General features: G+C 41.2%; 1 protein-coding gene across 2 annotated transcripts in view; it reads right to left on the reverse strand.

Annotated features, from left to right (window-relative positions):
• Positions 1 to 1,648: 1,648 nt before the first annotated feature.
• Positions 1,649 to 17,907, reverse strand: part of PLCG2 (phospholipase C gamma 2) — a 150,291-nt gene continuing 134,032 nt past the window's right edge. The window contains exons 31-33 of one of the 2 annotated variants that reach the window (XM_087419882.1): positions 17,443 to 17,531; positions 2,724 to 2,908; positions 1,649 to 1,996 (exon numbers count right to left, since the gene is read on the reverse strand). In XM_087419882.1, the coding sequence (XP_087276008.1) occupies positions 1,954 to 1,996; positions 2,724 to 2,908; positions 17,443 to 17,531 (317 nt within the window). In that variant the 3' untranslated portion in view covers positions 1,649 to 1,953. Of the gene's footprint in view, positions 1,997 to 2,028; positions 2,225 to 2,723; positions 2,909 to 17,442; positions 17,532 to 17,907 lie in introns of those variants that run through there. The other variant, XM_087419883.1, reaches the window with a different exon arrangement.

The raw sequence follows: 17,907 nt of genomic DNA on the forward strand, positions 1-17,907 counted from the left end.
GAGAATCCTACCACCACCAAGAATCAGGTTCATGTGTTACCCTATTAAGGGGAGAATGGAGATGCCCAAGCAAATACTCTCTAATGGTGGATTCGAGTTATTGTAGCACCTAAGAGGAGGAGACAGTTTTAGGGAGAGGGTTCTTCCCAGCACCATTTTCATTATAACCCCGCTGCCTGCTCTCTCTGCCTCCGTGTGGCTGGGTATGGGTGTTACATGGTAGCAACAAAATCTGAGCTCTACCGGGGAGAGGTAATAACTTGGGGGTAGGGATGGAGGTACAAAAATTAGGCTACCTGGCCAATGGTTAATGGGGCACTGGCTAGAGAGTCTGAAAATTCCTTCCCTGCAGCATTCAGCTCAGTGCCTTTTCCATCCAACCTTTCCTGAAAGTTGCTTTGAATATTTGCTACCGTCAGGAATATTCTCTCCGTGGCTGATTGTCAAATAGAACAGAAACTCCCAGTTCAAGGAATAACTAAAACAATGTCACAAAACAGCCTCACCTTGGGCAGCATTGTACGCCCAGACCTTGGCACAGTGCTTGGCGTATGGTGGTGCTCAATAAATTTTTTGTGGAATGAAGGGATAAGGTCTTTGGATCAGACAGGCTGGTTTTCAGCTATCCATGCAGGCTAAGCCCAGGATAACCAGGGGAGGGCTGAATGCGTTTCCAGGACCCAGCTGCAACCAAGGGAAGCCACCAGTCTTACTGCTGGTTTGTTCCTCCACACCACAATCTTTTCCACAGTTCCATGTTTTTTCCCCCAAGTCGGTTCTCAATTCATTCTGAGCTGTGACTCTACTGACCACCCCGCCCAACACTATCCTCATCTTTAAAAAGCCTTTTTAAATCATCACACTGTACAAATATTAAATTGTATCTCAAGATGCAGAGCAGTGTCATCTCGTCCTCGGGGGGGTTGCCCCTTTGGGGACAGCTGCATCTGAGATTTTCTGTAGCTTTCTAAAGCTTAAGCCATAAGGCTTAGCTTGCTGCTCCAGAAAACTGGGTAATCCAGAGACAGCCCCCCATGGATCCTAACTTTCATCACCTTGTTTAATCAGTAAACGACCTCTTGTCTGTGGGGAGCTGCAGCCCCAGAGCCTCCCCAGCGGTCACACAGCCAACTCATGAGTGGGCAGAGGACGAGTAAGAAGCTGGCTGAGCCTTCAGTGGGTCTCTGGTTCCCAACAGGCTTTTTAAATCAAAGAGGCTCTAAGATTTCCATCTCCCACCCCCAATAACTCCAGTCACAAAGCAAGTCTCTGCCATTAACTGGGAATTGCCCCAATGAACAGATTCCATGTACTCATGTATTGCAACAGGTCTGTGCAGGAGATCTGTCTAGCCAGCTAGCCAGCTGGTGGTAGTTAAAGTGCACTGAGCTGAGCCCGCTGACCTGGGGCAGGGAAGCTGGGCAGATGCCGCAGTCAGGGGCAGGGCTCCTCTTTGGGCCCCGGTGAAATCCGATGTCCTTAATTGTGGAATCATTTGCCTTTTAGTTAAAATCCTTTCCAGAATCTAATGAATTAGTTCCTTACATTTTGGGCTCATCTTTCGTGGAAGTCAATTACCTAGGCCTTTAGAGGCCAGAAAAGGAATCCTGCTCACGGTACAGGTCGTGCACAGACGGTTTAACTGATCGAGATTTTTCATTGCTTTTATTCAATGAGGTTTAGAACACGAGAGGCCAAAAACAAGGAGCACGTTTTTGGGATCCTCTATAGAAAATTATAAGTTAAGAAACTGTCCAAGATGAAAAAATTAGTAGGAAGTCACCCCAACTCATGCCAACTGGGTCTTCTTTAGAAATTTCATCTTGATGGCAGGCTTGAAGAGAGGATGACATCACAGATGAGCATGTTCCCAGGGTCTGAACACAGCACATTCTGCTACACGCAAACACACGCACACACACGCCCTTACACATGACACATGCACGCCGGCTTCTATGAGTAAAACTTGCTGTTGCTGACTCTCTTCTCTCTTAACCTGAAATAAAAGAGATTTCACCATCATCCATTAGGATAGGACCCGGGCCATGTGCTGAACTCTGTACCATTTCTCTGTCCACACATTTGCAGGTCATTCACGGCTGGATGGTACAGGGCTGAGAGTTGGAGAGGTGGGCTCCTGGCAAGACATGTAACCTCTCTGAGTCTCAGTTTCCTCACTGGTTATTGCACTGGGGTCACTGCTACTCTGTGGGCTCAAGTAAAGCTGAAATGAGAAGAATACGGGTAAGGAGCCCAGCACCATGTTTCCCACTGGAGCTGCACTGGGCATTTTCTTTGGGATAATTCTGTGTTGAGCAGGACTGTCTGGCACATGGCAGGACACCAGGTACCCCTGGCTGCCCACCCCCCTACTACATGTCTTAGCACAACCAGAAGCACCCCTTGTGGGGGGGATTCCACCCTGATTTAGAACCACTGGACTAGCCCATTCTTGGGAAAGGCTGGTGGTCACCATTTACATTCACGATTATATTGAAGCGTCCTTCCAGTGATGACCGTTCTACTGGGGAAGTTGCAGATGTTTAAGACATTACTATAAGTTAACTTACAAAGCAAAGAGAATGAGAGTCAAGGGTATCAGTAAAAGATTTCTAGAGATAGCAATGCAGGGGCTTTCCTGCAGCCTGGCCACAGGTGCCCGCCGTCACGGGGCTTGGAGGGCATGACCCTGAGGACGTGCAGCGGGGGAAGGGCTGCCCTACCTCCGGTTGCACCTCTCCTGGTACAGCTGGAGCTGGTTCTCGTTGACGTTGAACTCTCGAACGAGGGCGTCCCGGTTGGCATTGCGCAAGTTCTGGTGTGTGTCGTACAGAAAGAGCTGGTTGTTCAGCTCTTCCTGCCGCCTCCGCAGCTGGCGACAGGAGGAGTAGAGTTCCTCTTCGCTCTCCTGGACAGGAGGGGAGAGAACAACCGTGGGGTGACAGCTTCCAAACCGGGATGTGGGACACAGTATCTTAGGAGTGTGACTGAAGGGAGCACGGGGCAGAAGTTTTGCACTGGATTATCCCAGAAAACCCAGGGCCTATTTTAACCAAGATAAAACTGGCAATTACTTATTCTACTGGGAGCAAGCAGTTTAAAAAAGCTTTGTTCTTCACAATGTGGCTTTATCGTGAAACACTGAAATAACAAGTGCATTGCCCCTTGGTCCCATTTCTTAATCAAATCTGGTTTTCCATTGGTCTGTACGACCCTTATCTGAACGCAAAGAGTCTGAGCAGCTATGTGCATAAACACAGCAGGGGAGGGTGAGAGCAGCCTAATGTGAGGCCATAAGGGAGGGCAGGAGCCAGCAGATCATTCAAGATCTTGTAAGAGCCTTAAAAGGCAAGGTCACATGCTACAACACCGATGAACCTTGACAACATCACACTAAGTGAAAGAAGCCAGTTCCAAAAGACCACACACTATATGATTCTATTTATATGAAATGTCCAGAACAGGCAAATTCATAGAGACAGAAAGTAGATTAGTAGTTGCCGGAGGCAGGGGCTGGGGTGAGTGGTGATGGCTAATGAGCAGGAACTTTCCTTTAGGGGTGATGAAAATGTTCTAAAATTGATCATGGCAATGGTTGCACAACTCTGTGACTATACTAAAAACTATTGACTTGCACACTTTAAATGGGTGAACTGTAAGGTAGGTATATGAATCATATGTCAATAAAGCTGTTACCCGCCCCCACAAAAAAGTCAAGGTAACATAGGTTACACCCCCAGAGATGGGCATGTGACTCAGTTCTAGGCAGTAATGATGTCTTACTTCCCCACCATCATCACCCAAGCCAGACCAAGTAGAAGCATCCCTGGGGCTTTGGTTGGAGCTCTTGGTAAAAGACAGTTTCATTTCTTGGAGATCAGCGGAAAGAGTGACGAACACTTCCAGTTGCTGGTGGCCCCTTTGCTATCATGTAGAGAAAGCTGGGAATGAAGCCAAGAGAGGAAACAGAGCCACTGGGTTGCGCAGCTGGATCCAGCCATGCCTGAAACAAGTCCTACTCCTAAACTTTGCAGTTGTCTGAGCCAAAATATTCCCTCCATTATGCTAAGAAAAAAAAATCCTCTCAGGTGAGAAGTTTGGGTTTCAATGTGGGAGGAGGATGAGGATATGTTCCTCACTAATGTTTTTAAAAGATCGCTGACTACTGTGTAAAGGATGGCTACACGGGAGGTCAGTCTTTTGGCCACTACTACTGGTAGAGTAGTGCAGGTGAGAGAGACTGGTGCTACAGAAACAGTCATCGATATACACAAATGGGCTTCTTTTGTCATTTATTTTTACAAACGATGGAATCAGACCATACCTTGCTCTGCAAATTTTCTTTTTCCACGTTAACAACCTAACAAAACATCACGGACATCCTCCAGGATAACAGGTGGAATTCTGACTTCGGGGGCGGGGGGGGGGATGATGGCGAAGGCTATTCTGACCACTTGCAAAGAGGCAAAGGAATAAAAAGATGTTTGTCTTTGCACAAGGAGTGGAGGTAAAATGGACAGTCCTTGGTGACTAAGTGAATGTACTAAGTGAGGCACTGGGAAGAGGCAGTAATGATTCTGCTTATATTTACGCCCTTCCTCAAGGTGGCCAGCTTCCCCCCATAAGATCAAAGCAAAACAAAACAAAAACCCCATTTAAGTGTTAGTCCTATACTACCAATGGTCTCTCTTCATTTATAGCTATGTCACATAATTTAGTCCTTAGTATTATATACATCATATAAGTTTTATATATTATAATTATATATATATGTCTGTTCTATGCACCCCTCCCAATTAAGACTCCTTCCTACCCTCTGAGAACTTTGTGATAATCATTTCCTGGCTTTCTTGTGAGTCTGAGTTTTCACATAAAAATTTAGTTTTTCTTCTCCAAGTCTATAGTTATTTCTACTTTCTAATATATTTAACTGATTTCTTTGCTCACCATTGCTTCTTGTGTTACATTCCTTCTTGCTTATGGTAAGTACATGGGTAGTTCTTTTAGCAAAAGTTTATTAGTACTAAACTATCTGTCTTCGTATGTCTGAAAACGCCTTCATTTTCCCTTTGCTCTTGAATGATGGTTATTAGGATATAGAACGTCTCGACTCACAGCTGTGTGTCTTAAGCATTCTGAGGATACCCCTTGGTCTTCAGGCTTCAGGCTGCAACTGCTATAGTTTAACTGTTGTTTATCAGTCCTTTGTAGGTAATCTGTCTTTTCTCTTTTATAATTTTTTCTCCTGGTATTCTGCCAATTCAATACGATATGTCCATACATAGATCCATACTTATTTATACTGCTGTATTTATAGCTGAAGGACTCGTGCCTCTTCAGTGCTGGAAAATTCTCAGCCATCAATATTTCAAATATTTTATGTTGGAGCTTCTCATTCTACCCTTTTTTTTTTTTAACTCTTCATATTTTTTATCTTGTCTTGCTGTGTTCAAAGCAAATTCCCCAACATAATCTTCACATGTACTGATTCTTTCCTTAACTGTATCCTTTCTGGAATTTCCCACTTACTAAGCTTTAAAGCAATTTTTTTCAAGTTTTTTCAAATTGTATTTCCAGGATTTCTAATTGGTCCTTTCATTCCTATAAGTTCTTGATTAATAGGAAGAAGGGTTCTTCTTTTTAAAATGCATGTTATTCATTGGGTTCTCTCTTTAAAAAAAATTATTTCAAAGTTATTTTCACATTCACTGGAGTGAATGCTCTTGCTTTTATAGTTTTAGCTGTATTAGCATTATTTTCCTGGAGTGCTTTAATTTTAACATGCAAGCTCGTTTTGAATGGGAAGTTTCTTTCCTCCTGGAATCTATATGTTGGAAGCTGGTTTTCTGCAGGTTCTAAATGGGGGCTCCCAAGGGCAGGGCCAGCAAAGGGTTAAGGTGATGGCTCAGGGCTCTAGGTTTTCATCCCATCTGTGCCCTGGCTGCCGGGCTGTGTCCGATTTTACCCTAACCCCTCAAGCAAACAGCTGACCACTGGCCTGATGAGTCCTGAGCCCTTGCCAAGTCTTTTTTCTGAAGAGTGTTTCAGGCAAGTGAAGCCCACCTAGCCCTAGACCATCTATTTGTGTACAGCTTTCAGTCCCCACGGCATTAGCACACAAAAAGTGAAATGAAATAAAGTATTCAAAAACAAGGAGTTATAAAAAGAACAAAAGTCTAAGGAAAGCAGACTGAATCAGTAAAGATAAGCATAGAAATGGTAGAATTAAAAAACCAAAAAATAAAAATGTAAAATAAACGCAAGAGCTGAATTGTTCTGTGGGTAAAAAGTAGATAATCTATTATCTAATCTAATCTAAGGAAAATGTGAAAGCCCAAATAGCCAAATAAGACATAAGAATAGGTACGTAACTACAGATAAGAAGAAATGGAAGGAACCTGTAAAATAAAAAATCAAGATGATGCTGAAAAGAATGAAGATATGTGTGTATTTACTTATTATAAGGCTCTATGGCTCCAATGTATATTATAGATAAATGCATATATTTCCTATTATATAAAAATTATCCCATAAGAGAAAAAAAATTTGAAGAGACTAATTTTATCCTAGAAGAAAATGAGAAAGTTCTTACAACCAGGCCCAGAAAGTTTCACAAATGACGTCATTAACATCTGTTATATGTAGGTAGCAGTTAACTCCAATTCTATTCAAAATGTGCCATAGCCCTAAGAATGAAGGAAGGCCTCCAAGTGATTTTTTTTGGTGAGGAAGATTGGCCCTAAGCTAATATCCTTTGCCAATCTTCCTCTTTCTGCTGAGGAAGATTAGCCCTGAGCTAACATCTGTGCCCATCGTCCTCTATTTTGTATGTGAGTCGCCGCCACAGCATGGCTTGATGAGCGGTGCGTAGGTCCACACCCAGGATCCGAACCTGCGAACCTCGGGCCACCGAAGTGGAGTGTGTGAATTTAACCACTATGCCACCGGGCCGGCCCCCTTCCAAGTAATTTTAATGAAGCCAGCATAACAAAATCTGACCAAAAACTACACACTGAACTCTCAATGAATACCAGTGCAAAAATCCTAAATAAAATATTAATGCATACCTTAATGCATACATTATAGAAGCACATTAAGCAATACAACCCTATATTTCACTAAGAAATTCTTTTTTCCCATTCTTTTAAGATGACTGTTTCACCACTGCTCTCCTCAAACCTCTTCAGTCTCAGCTGATGACCTGGCTTCTTGTTCCATACAGAATAGAGAAGAAGTTACATGTCAGGGAAATGTGCCCATCCTGCGCCCTTGTCCCATATCCCATGCCTTCTCTCCTGCTGGCCCCAGGGTCCCATCTCCTGCCTCCTACTCAGATCCTCACTCTGGCACATATCACTTCTCCATCCTAATCACTGTTTCCCCTCTCTATTAAGACACCCTCAGCAGCAGCATGCAAATACATCTTACAAAGCTCTCCTTTCACCTCACATCCAGCCCAGCTACTGACCCATCTCTCCTGCCACCTTCCCAGCAAATGTCCACAGCATAAGTCACATGCTCCCCACCAATGTGTCATCTACTCCCACTTACATTTTAATTTTTAGTTTTTATTAATTACACACGCAGTTTAAAGAGTCAAGAAGTACTTAAGGATTATTACAAAAAAACCCAGCTGTCTCCTTGTTCACCATCCCCCACCCCTCATGATCTCTGCTCCCCCAAATCCAATAGTTGTTTCTTTTGATTATTAACTTCACAGTTCTAACAAAAAAAAAAAAAAAAAAAAAAAGCTTAAACTGCAAGCTCTTGGTTTTTCAGTTTTGGGGGATTATCTTCAGAGAGAAAGATTTGGCTACTTTCCCCAAACGTACTTATCTTCTCCTTGGAGATATGTCAACTTTTGGTTATATCAATGTATGTTTACATTGTGATTTTATTATTATTCCTACTTCAAACCCTTGTATCTTCTTTAACCCCTTGTTTTAGATGGATATATACATTTTTTGAAATTTAAGATCCCTAAATTCTTAGAGAACATCTTTTGTAATACCTTTTACCTGGCTGGTGACAAAATCTTCACGGAGTTCTCTACCCTTAGTTTTGTGGGTTTTTGTTCTCCTACCAATGCTTTTTTTCTTAACTTTTTAATGTTGAAATTTTAGACTTACAGAACAGTTGCAATAACGGTACAGAGAGTTCTCACATACCCTACACTACCCAGATTCCCCAGGGTTACCATGCTGCACAACCACTGAACAATGATCAAAACACTGGTGCAATACTATTAACTAAACTCATATTTTATTCGGTTTTCACTGGTTTTTCCACCCATGTTCTCTTCCTGGTCCAGGATCCCACCTGCACTTAGCGGCTGCGTCTCCATAGTCTCCTTCAATCTGTGACACTTCCTCAGTCCTCCCTTATCTTGTATGACCTTCATACTTTTGAAGAGTAATAGTCAGTAACTTTGTACAATGTCCCACAGTTTGGGTTCGTCTGATGTTTTCTCGTGATTCATTTGAGGTTACGCAGCTTCGGCAAGAATGCCACAGAAGCGATGTACCCGGGACGTGATAGCAATACGTCTTATTATCGGTGGTAACGTTGATCATTTGGGTAAAATGGTGTCTGCCGGGTTCATTCACTGTATAGCTGCCATTTTTCTCTTTCCAATTAATAAATTTCTCGGAGGAAGATACTTCGAGACTACACAAATATCCTGTTTCTCCTCAAACTTTCACTCGCTGATCTTAGCATCCATTGATAGATTTTACCTGCAGCAATTTTTCCTGAGGTGTTCCAGGGGTGACTTTCTATTTCTCTCATTCCTTGTATACTTATTAATTGGAATTCTTTTGTAAGAAAGAGCTGTCTCTTCTCTCTCATTTAGTTATTTATTTATTCATTCATGGACACAATGAATTCTGTGGGTTATAATCCAATATTATCATTATTATTTTGTTGCTCAAACTGCTCTACCTTTGGCCAGTGGGAGCTCTTTGGAGTTGGCTCCTATGCCCATTTGATGTGTCCCCATCCTTTTTCAGGACTTCTTCACTTACTGGAACTTCAGGCTACTCCAGGCTCCTTTCATCTGTCTGAACTCTGGAATCAACCACTTGTCTCAAGAGCTCTGATATCATTTACTGGAGAATTCAGAAAGTAAGATCTAGGTGCTTAGGTGTGCTCATTGCTACTGGAGTGTCATTGGTTCTAGGCTTTCTCAGCAGACAGAGCCAGAGCATGTATGTATAGTAACCAATGCAAACACACATTTATTTCTTTATACCTGTGTGTGTTTTTTTAATATATATAAAGAGAGAGTTTACTCTGATACCAACCAAACACTAATTTTTGAAGGGCTGGTACATATTCCTATTTGTTGCTTTACATCTTCCAGTAGATTTTATACCTTTCCTGATATAAGCCCTATAACCTTTCTTATTTAAATTACTCCTAATGTGTTGATTTAGCTTTTGTCAATAGCATAAATGAGATTTCCCATCTGTCCCTGCCTCCTCCCCCCATTTCCAACTGTTATTTCTGGAACAGAGAAAGTGGTTAGACTTAATAACTATAAGCCAAACAAAAATCAGTCTCCTTAAAATTGGAGTCTTTATTTTTTAAATATATAACCATAATTTGCAAACAGAAATAATTTTATCTCTTTACCACAATTTATACTGATTATTTCATTTGGTTACATTTGTGGTATCTAGTGGTTTATGCTTTTTCTCACTAAATATGTTGCTAACTGTGCCAGTGTTCGACCATTCTTGCATTGTTGGAACAACATACTCAGTTAATATACTGTTATTCTAGCAAACAGGTGGAAACGACTTGTTACTTTTTTTTTTTTTTTTAAGAATTTTAACATCCATATTCATAAGTGACATTGGTCTACGACTGTACTGGGGGACAGGAGAGAGAGGCATATTATCTTTCTCCAATTTTGGTATGAAAGTTATATAGCTTCAAGACATTAAGTGGAGCAGTTCCATTTTTCTGTTGACTTCAGGGGGTTAAAACTGGAATTGTGTTCTTTAAATCCAGGTAGAACACAGCTACAAAACCATCTAGACCTGATAGCTGTTTTATCTGATAGGTGCTTTATCACCCTTCAAGTATGTTCTACTGGACTTTGTCTCAAAGTTTTCTACTGTTTCTTGAAACAATTTTAGCCCATTTACATTCCTCAAGGCAATCACTCATTTCCTCTAGTTTTTCAAATTTATCTTCTCATTATTTGGGGTTCAGTCTCCTTTTCAATATTTACTTATACGTTTTTGCTCTTACTTTGTTCTTTTATTAAGCAGGTGGACTTTATTCAATTGGTCTTTTCAATGAATCAGCATTTGTTTTATTTTCTTCTATTGTCTTTGTTTTGCATTTCATTCACTTGGCTTTTCTCTCTATTTTGTTCTTATTGGCATTTTTAAAAATTTTTAAGATGAATATTTAGTGTAGGTGTTTTCAGTCTTCTGTGCCGTTTTAAGGTAAGCACTTTCCTCTTCTAAATATCATTACAGCATAAGTGATTTACTACTTTCTAGGTAATTTGCTTGTTTTGATTTATTTCACCTAGGAATTTTTATTTTCAAATAGTGAACATTTTGGCCATCTTTTTATTATCTTTCAAATTTTATCAGGTTATAGACAAATTTATTAAGGTTTCCTTTGTGACCAAGTATGCAGTCAAGCTCATCGTTTCTGAAAAATAGAAGAAAACGGTATACATTATCCACTTGTAGGACACAAAGTTGTACATCTCTAAAATCAAGCTTCTTAGTCACATTTGATCATCTGTCCTTGCTGATTTTTTGAATACTAGACATTCCAAATTCTGAAAGATTGTTTTTATCAAGTAATCTTCATATTTGTAGGAGCTTTTGTCTTATATATTTAGCATAGTAATGCTGTTTCCTAATTAAACACCTATGACTCTTGTATCCCTTTTGTAAACCAAACATTCTATCGTTAGAATTGTTCCTCCCGATGCTTTTTGGTACTTTTCATCTTAAATTCTACTTTGATATTAACTTTTCCTTCCCAATTCTTCCCAATAACTCTTCCATTCTTGTTTTTTTTTTTTAAAACTTTCTTTCTTGTTTGTTTGAGGCTTATTTCTTATAAACATTGTACAGTTGGATTTCTTTGCTTCTTTTTAAATAGAATTCAGTCCATTCACTGAATCAAATATAAGTTACATCCATTCCATTTTGATTATTATACATTTTTAATTTCTTCTTTTATCCTTTTGCTTATTTTTACTCTCTTGGTCAAGTTTCTGTTTATCTCCTTTTCCCTCCTATTTCTCCTCTGCTATTCAATTCTTATAGTGGTTACCTTCAGTTTTTTAACAATCCTAATTAAAATTACATTTTCTTTTTACATCAAAATTTCAGAATTAACTCTCCCCTTGCTGGATGCTTTATTTGCCTACTGATCCCGCAGGCATCAAAGTGAAATCTTTCACAACACGGTTTTGCTGATATTATTTTCAGTTCCAGACTATTATGAAATTTTTCATTATAGTGTATTTCTTCTGTTTCAAGAATCCTTATTTGACACTTAACATCACAAAATTTCAATCATACTATTGTCATCCTGCAAAATGTAACTGCACTACAAAATTATTAATTATTTCTACCTCTTCATCTCCCTATCTGGAAATCTCCCTTCTCATTAAAGTTTCCATTGATTCAGGTGCTTTCTTCGGTGAGATAAACAATACATAAAATCTCGCATATCCACAAGTACATTTCCATTGCCTTGTCATGTGAGTGGTTGGACACTGAATTCTTCTGTCTTACTAGACTGTAGATGACATTCTATCTTCTAGTGTCCAGTGCTGAAGAGCACAAGTCCAATGTGGGTTTTTTTGGTTTTCTTTCTGGATAACTTGGTGTGTTGAGAGGTTTTTTATTTATCCTTGGAATTCAAAACTTCTACTGAACTATGACTGGGGTTATGGGTGTGATTTCTATTCAACCCTTCAGGAACCAAGTGAGCCCTCTCAAGCAGCAAATCAGAGAAAATCCCCTCTATTTACTGTTTCATTAATAGCTACCCACCCATCTGTTCCATTTTGACCTTCTGGACATGCTCATGTGTTAAGTCATTTTCATCTGTCCTCTGAGCCCCTCTTTTCCTTCATGACTTCCACCTCACAATGGTATGGCTTTGGATTGTGAAACATTTCTTCCACGTGGGCTTCTGGGTCACTAATGCAGATCTCTCTATTTATATACTGAATTTTTTAATTCAAGAAATCTTTTTTTTTGCTTCAAATTCCAGAAAGTCTTGTTCAGTGCTTTACTTGGATATCCTTGAACGTTCTTATGACTTATGTGTTAGGGTTCTCATGGGATGCTTCCAGCAGCTGTACGTCAACCGCTAGCCACCTGTACCAGGTATCTGCCTGAGTCTGTCTTCCTCTTGTTGCTCTGTGCCCTTTTTTTTTCCACTGCATTCTCATGGTTTTTTGTGATCAGCAGTCACATCGAGTTGTTGGGTCTTGGTGGGAGGCATAGCAGTTTCTGCTCTTCGGGGCCAGCATTGGGCAAACTTTGGTTGTTGAGGCATAAGGAGGGCCTTTCTCTATGCCTCCAGGTCTCCACAACTGCAAAGAAATCTTCCCCAACCTCAAAACTGGGACCAGCTCAGCTCCAGAGTGCAGCACCCCATCCTGGTCCTCCAGGACTCCAGAAGCGTGTGCCGCAGGCCTTCTCCAAAGGGACTCACACATCTGCTCCGGCTGAGCCCTCGCCAGGAACCACACAATCCTGGTCTTCCCACCAGGCCACTCCACCCCTTGCACCGTAGCTCTCGCCCAGCACAAAGCTAAGTACAGTCCACCTCAAGATCAGTATCCAAAGACCCGGGGCAGCCAATTTTCTCAAACGCACTCTCCAGGCCTTGCCAGCTTGGCCATGGATGATTATTAGGATGAATATTCAAGTTTCCACACTTTCTCCCGTCCCATTCTTCTGAATCTCACAAGTTTAGATCATTTGAGTGGGGGCCCTTTTCAATTAATGGCAAGATTGGATATAATACATCAACTTAAAAGAAACTATTTACTTTCAGAGAACAATTTGACATGTGTTCAAGAATATAAGGTCTTTTTTCTCTTTTTGATCTATTATTCCATTACTAAATATCTAGCCTCAGGAAATAATTTTTAATCAAAAAATGTTATATGAAGCTCTTCATTATTTATAAACTGCAAATAACCTAACTGTCCATCAATGGGAGAAAAGCTAAGTGAATTAGGGACCTACACCTGATGAAAGATGCATATATGGCTATGAAAACCATATAATAACACAGAAAAATGCTTCATGCCATCTGCGAAGTGGATCAAGGGCACACATTCACATGTATTATATGAATCCAACCATGGAAATATCATATGCAAAACATTATTAGACAAAGGAAATATACCAAAATGCTAACGGTAGTTATGCACAGGTTGTTTAATGGGGATTTTTTTCACCCTCCTCCTTTCTTTCTTTTCCTACTTCTCAAATTAAATATAGTAGGTAATAAAATGGTGTTAAAAATACTCTTTGTAAGCCATCTATACAGCTAATGGAGTGAAGGACTGAGAATTGATAAAGTAATTGTGACATGTAAATTGTTTCTTCAGAGGGGCTTAAAGTGCTTATTGACAGTTTTCTGAGACTTTAAACTCTATCTCAGCAAATGTTTTACAAGTACACTCCATATCAGCCCTCACTGGATCAATCATTTGCTCAGAGAAGTCTTTCTTGAAGCTGTTTACCAGAGTCTCTCCCTGGCATCACAGAGGATACGGTGACAAATAAAACAAGGTTTGACCTTGGGCAGTGAAAAAACCCAGGTCTACCAAACACAACGCAGCTCCTGAGAGAGACCACTCCTCCCAGTGTGGGGCAGAATCACCAAACGGCACCTGTGAGTGGCTCAGAACCAGGTGACAGATGTGGAACTAAATAAAAGCTCGAGAACCAGCAGCTGAAAGGACATTTGCACACGCTCAGACAACTTTTCCACTACAGCTCCTTCAGAAACAGACCTGTGAGAGTCAACGTTCCACTTGGAACCCCACACAACGCTCCCACTGCCCCTCCATGCTCTGCAGTGGCATCCCCAACAGCACCCAACCCACGAAGCTGCCCTCGTCAAGGAAGTCAAATCAGGATAAACACGTTTTCCTTTAAATACACGAATTTTCTCTGCTGCCGATGATACTTAATCATTTAAATTATTTATAATGTTTCGGATTGTTTACAACAGCTTTGCAGAGCAGTGTCTAGACAAACGCTGTCCTACCGAAGTCTGAAACCCAGTTTATCACTTCTTTTTTCGGTGTGAAATGTCTGCAGACGGGCTTGATGTATACAGAGAGGAAGCACTGGTTCCCTTTCTCCAGGCAACAGAATCCCAGATCCTTCAGTGGGCTGGGGAGACGTAAGCTTGACTAAGCCAAGAGTCTTCAAGCTTACTTTTGTTTTGCTAAAGGCCCAGGTTTTACAATTTTACCATCCTGCTAAAATAGTTGATCCCACTCATTCTGTATCTGGGAATCAATCCTAAGGAAATAGTTCTGAATTAAAGGAGGAAAAGGGGAACCACATGAAGATGTTCATGAGAGCCTTACTTGTAAGTGGATTCCACCTAAATGCCCAGGTTGGGGGAATGATTAATCTATGGCCCGCCCACTCGATGGAAAAGAATCTGTCAGTCATTTAAATGCTAACAAAGATTAGGAAATAGTATAAAAAGTGCTTATCTCACTTTACAGCAGTGGTTCTCAACCAAGGATGCTTTTGCCACCCAGGGGACATTTGACAATGTCCGGAGATAGTTTCGGTTGTTATATAAGGGGTGTTGCTGGCATCCAGTGGGTTGAGGGCAGGGATGCTGCTAAACAACCTACGATGCAGAGAACAGCCCCCATCACAAAGGATGATCCAGCCTCAAGTGTCAAGAGTGCCGAAGTTTAAAAAAAAACCTGCTTTAAAGAAAAAATTATACGTGTATACATGAACATGTATTACTACTGTTATTATTATTGTTGTTATAGTTACATAAAGAATGCACTGGCCTAGGACACGAAGGAAGCAAACAGATAAAATGCTAACTTTATCTACTCCCTTCCCCCCAATTATAAAACTACACTTTCCACACCATCTGGTCTGTGGTTGGTTTTTTTCCATTTGTACAAAATAATATATTCTAGCTTAAGTCTTTTAATGGACTTTAGAGACCTCAGAGAGTCTTATTAATGATCAAGTGACAAATGCATAATTCATTCTAAAAGAGGAGACAATTAAGACGTGGGCATTCTCAACAAGGACTTGATGACAACTCAGTTGCCTGATAAAGGGAGGAATTTATGCCAACTTTCATGGCTGAGCATTTCTGTCCCAGGAAGAATCATGAAACGGAATTTTTCGATCCATAACTTAAGTGAAAACTATAATTTTCATATAAACAGTACATTTATTTTGACAGAGTCTAAAGCACTAACATTTAAATTTGTTTCAAAATGGAAAACTTTCATTATCCATCCCTTTATCTTTTTAAGACAGATTTTGTCATCATGCGCTTGTTTTATACCAACAAAAAATGAGGTCTTTCGCTATCACTGAGGCTCCTGGGCCCCAACTATTGTGCCTTTTAAGTCTCTGCTTCCTGTTTTTACTGCTTTCTGTCTGTCTTTCCTTATTTTCACATCCTCTTCCATCTCGGTATTTCTAAAATGCTTTGGAGTATAAAACGATCAAGGTTGCAAAAACTGTACGTAAGGGAAACAGTCATTCAGAAAAGCCTGATGTTCTCTCCTCTGAGTCAAGTTCATGAATTTTTAATACATGGACAATGGCTATTAAAAGGCATCCCCATCCCCGTCATCACCCTTCCCCACTAGATGGTTCTCAGCTATATTCTGCAAGTTGCCAAACAAGCAATTTCCCAATCACTGTTTGGTCCTTACAGCCAAAAGAACAATAGCACAGGCTGTGATTTCTCTACTCAGAGGAGGAACAGGACAGAAAACAAGATGCGTATCTGGCAGCACTGACCAAGCCCACATCAGCCCTCTGGGGTCCAGAACCATAGTTTTTCTAGGTTATCCTAAGATAACTGGGGTGACCACAGAAATCCCCCAGCCCAGGCTGGGTTTTGTGGTAGGGGAATGGAAAGATCTTGGGAGATTGTATTGGCCATGTATGAAGCCCTGCAAAAACACACGCCAAGTGGGTTCCGTTCTATGGGAGAGGCCATCAAGAAGATTCTGAAGCTCCAGAATCACAGTAAATATCCAGATCTTCTCCCACCATCAAACCCAAGACCTGAACTCCTCACAGCTTGGTGCTGCACCCTGAGCAACTTCATCTCATCCTCCTCCATAGTTCAAGGAGGCCAAGCCCTTTCTACCAAGTCTACCCTAAAACTGGTTAATCAAAGGAAGGACTAAGTTATCTTCAACGCCTTGGTAAACCAAGAGGACCAAGAAGGCCAGCTCCTCCAGTAGCAGAGAGAACCACAAAAGGAGTGCCGCTCGCTATGGGAAGTTGCGGTCCCTGAATTTCCTTCCCTGGGACAGGTCACGACGAGGCCTTGTTGGATGCTCTCAGACCTTGTAATGGATTACCGAAGACCAATACGAGGGAAAAGCACCCAGGAAGGATCAGCTTATCTAGAAGAGCATTGTCTTGCCTGGCTCTTGCTAAAATGAAACTAAGGAACTTCCAAAGAGCTTCACCCTTTCCAACTACACGGCCTACTCATAGAATCGTACAGCATTCTCCAAGAAGGATGGGTCTTGATGTCAACGCAAATAATCCATAATCAATCTATAAATCAAAATTTGGGTGAGTTTATTACGAGCCAAGTCTGAGGACTACAGCTTGGGGCTTTCTTTCCCCAAAGAAGGAAGGGCACCAAAGAAGTGGGGTGTACAGAGTGGTTATATACCATCTTGGAACAAAGAGCATACATCACATGTGATAGGAACGTCCCTTTAACAACAGTCACGAGATTGCTTTCCTGGCACAGCAGATCAGTGGTCACAAGGGGAGCACAGAAGGTCAGTAATTAATCCTTAGTTTTTAGGAAGAGATGCTTATTCTAAGGGCATCATCCTTGTCTTCGAGACATAGTAAATGTTTAAAGCAGATGTACAATGCATGCTCAACAGGTCACATCAGGCCCTTTTGGAAAAACAAGGTCAGGCCAAATTAGGTTTAAACCAAATGGCTTCCTCATATACTCCAATGTATCCTATTGCTTTTCGTTTATTTATCACTGGGAGAAAAAGCCTAGGACCTCTGGGGAAATCTGTAGCTAAAAGGAATTCCTCTTTAATGATGTGGCAAGTTTAGCTAGGTAATTCTCAGTGAGTTTAAGTCCATCAGCCAACTGTACGCTGGCCATTTCCACCCCACCAGCAGGCATAGCTCAGAGAACACCAACTGGTATTTCTCCACTCACCAGGACTGGCCGCATCTCACAGAAAACCAGGAGGGAAGCCAGCTCAATGTCTTCACTGTACCCATTCTTCAGAGGAACAGATCTAAATCCTGCAGCAGAATGGAAAAACAATGCAAAGGCAGGCAATTAATGACAGACCTTAGCGTTCTTGGGGTACCCAGGGATCACATGACCCATTCAAGAAGCACAGCGGTCAGTGCCCCATGCTGGGGGCTGACTTTCTGGAAGCCAGAGGTCCCATCCTGATGGTTAGGGAGAGGGACTCCAGAATGCAGCCTTGACTGACAGGTCCACTCAGAGAAGTGCAAAATATCTGCCATCTAGAAATGAAAAGGATTCACTCAGAAGAAATTAAAACCCACAGGGCATTACATATTGACTTTAGAGTGACTGCAGCTGTAGTTCAATTCCTTAAATACTCCTGAGGCCAAAAGACTCAAAAGAGTAATGAATCCTCACATCCAT

Source organism: Ceratotherium simum, chromosome 30 (assembly GCF_057802395.1).
Source record: "Ceratotherium simum simum isolate JZ-2026a chromosome 30, ASM5780239v1, whole genome shotgun sequence".
In the NCBI taxonomy this organism is placed as follows: domain Eukaryota; kingdom Metazoa; phylum Chordata; class Mammalia; order Perissodactyla; family Rhinocerotidae; genus Ceratotherium; species Ceratotherium simum.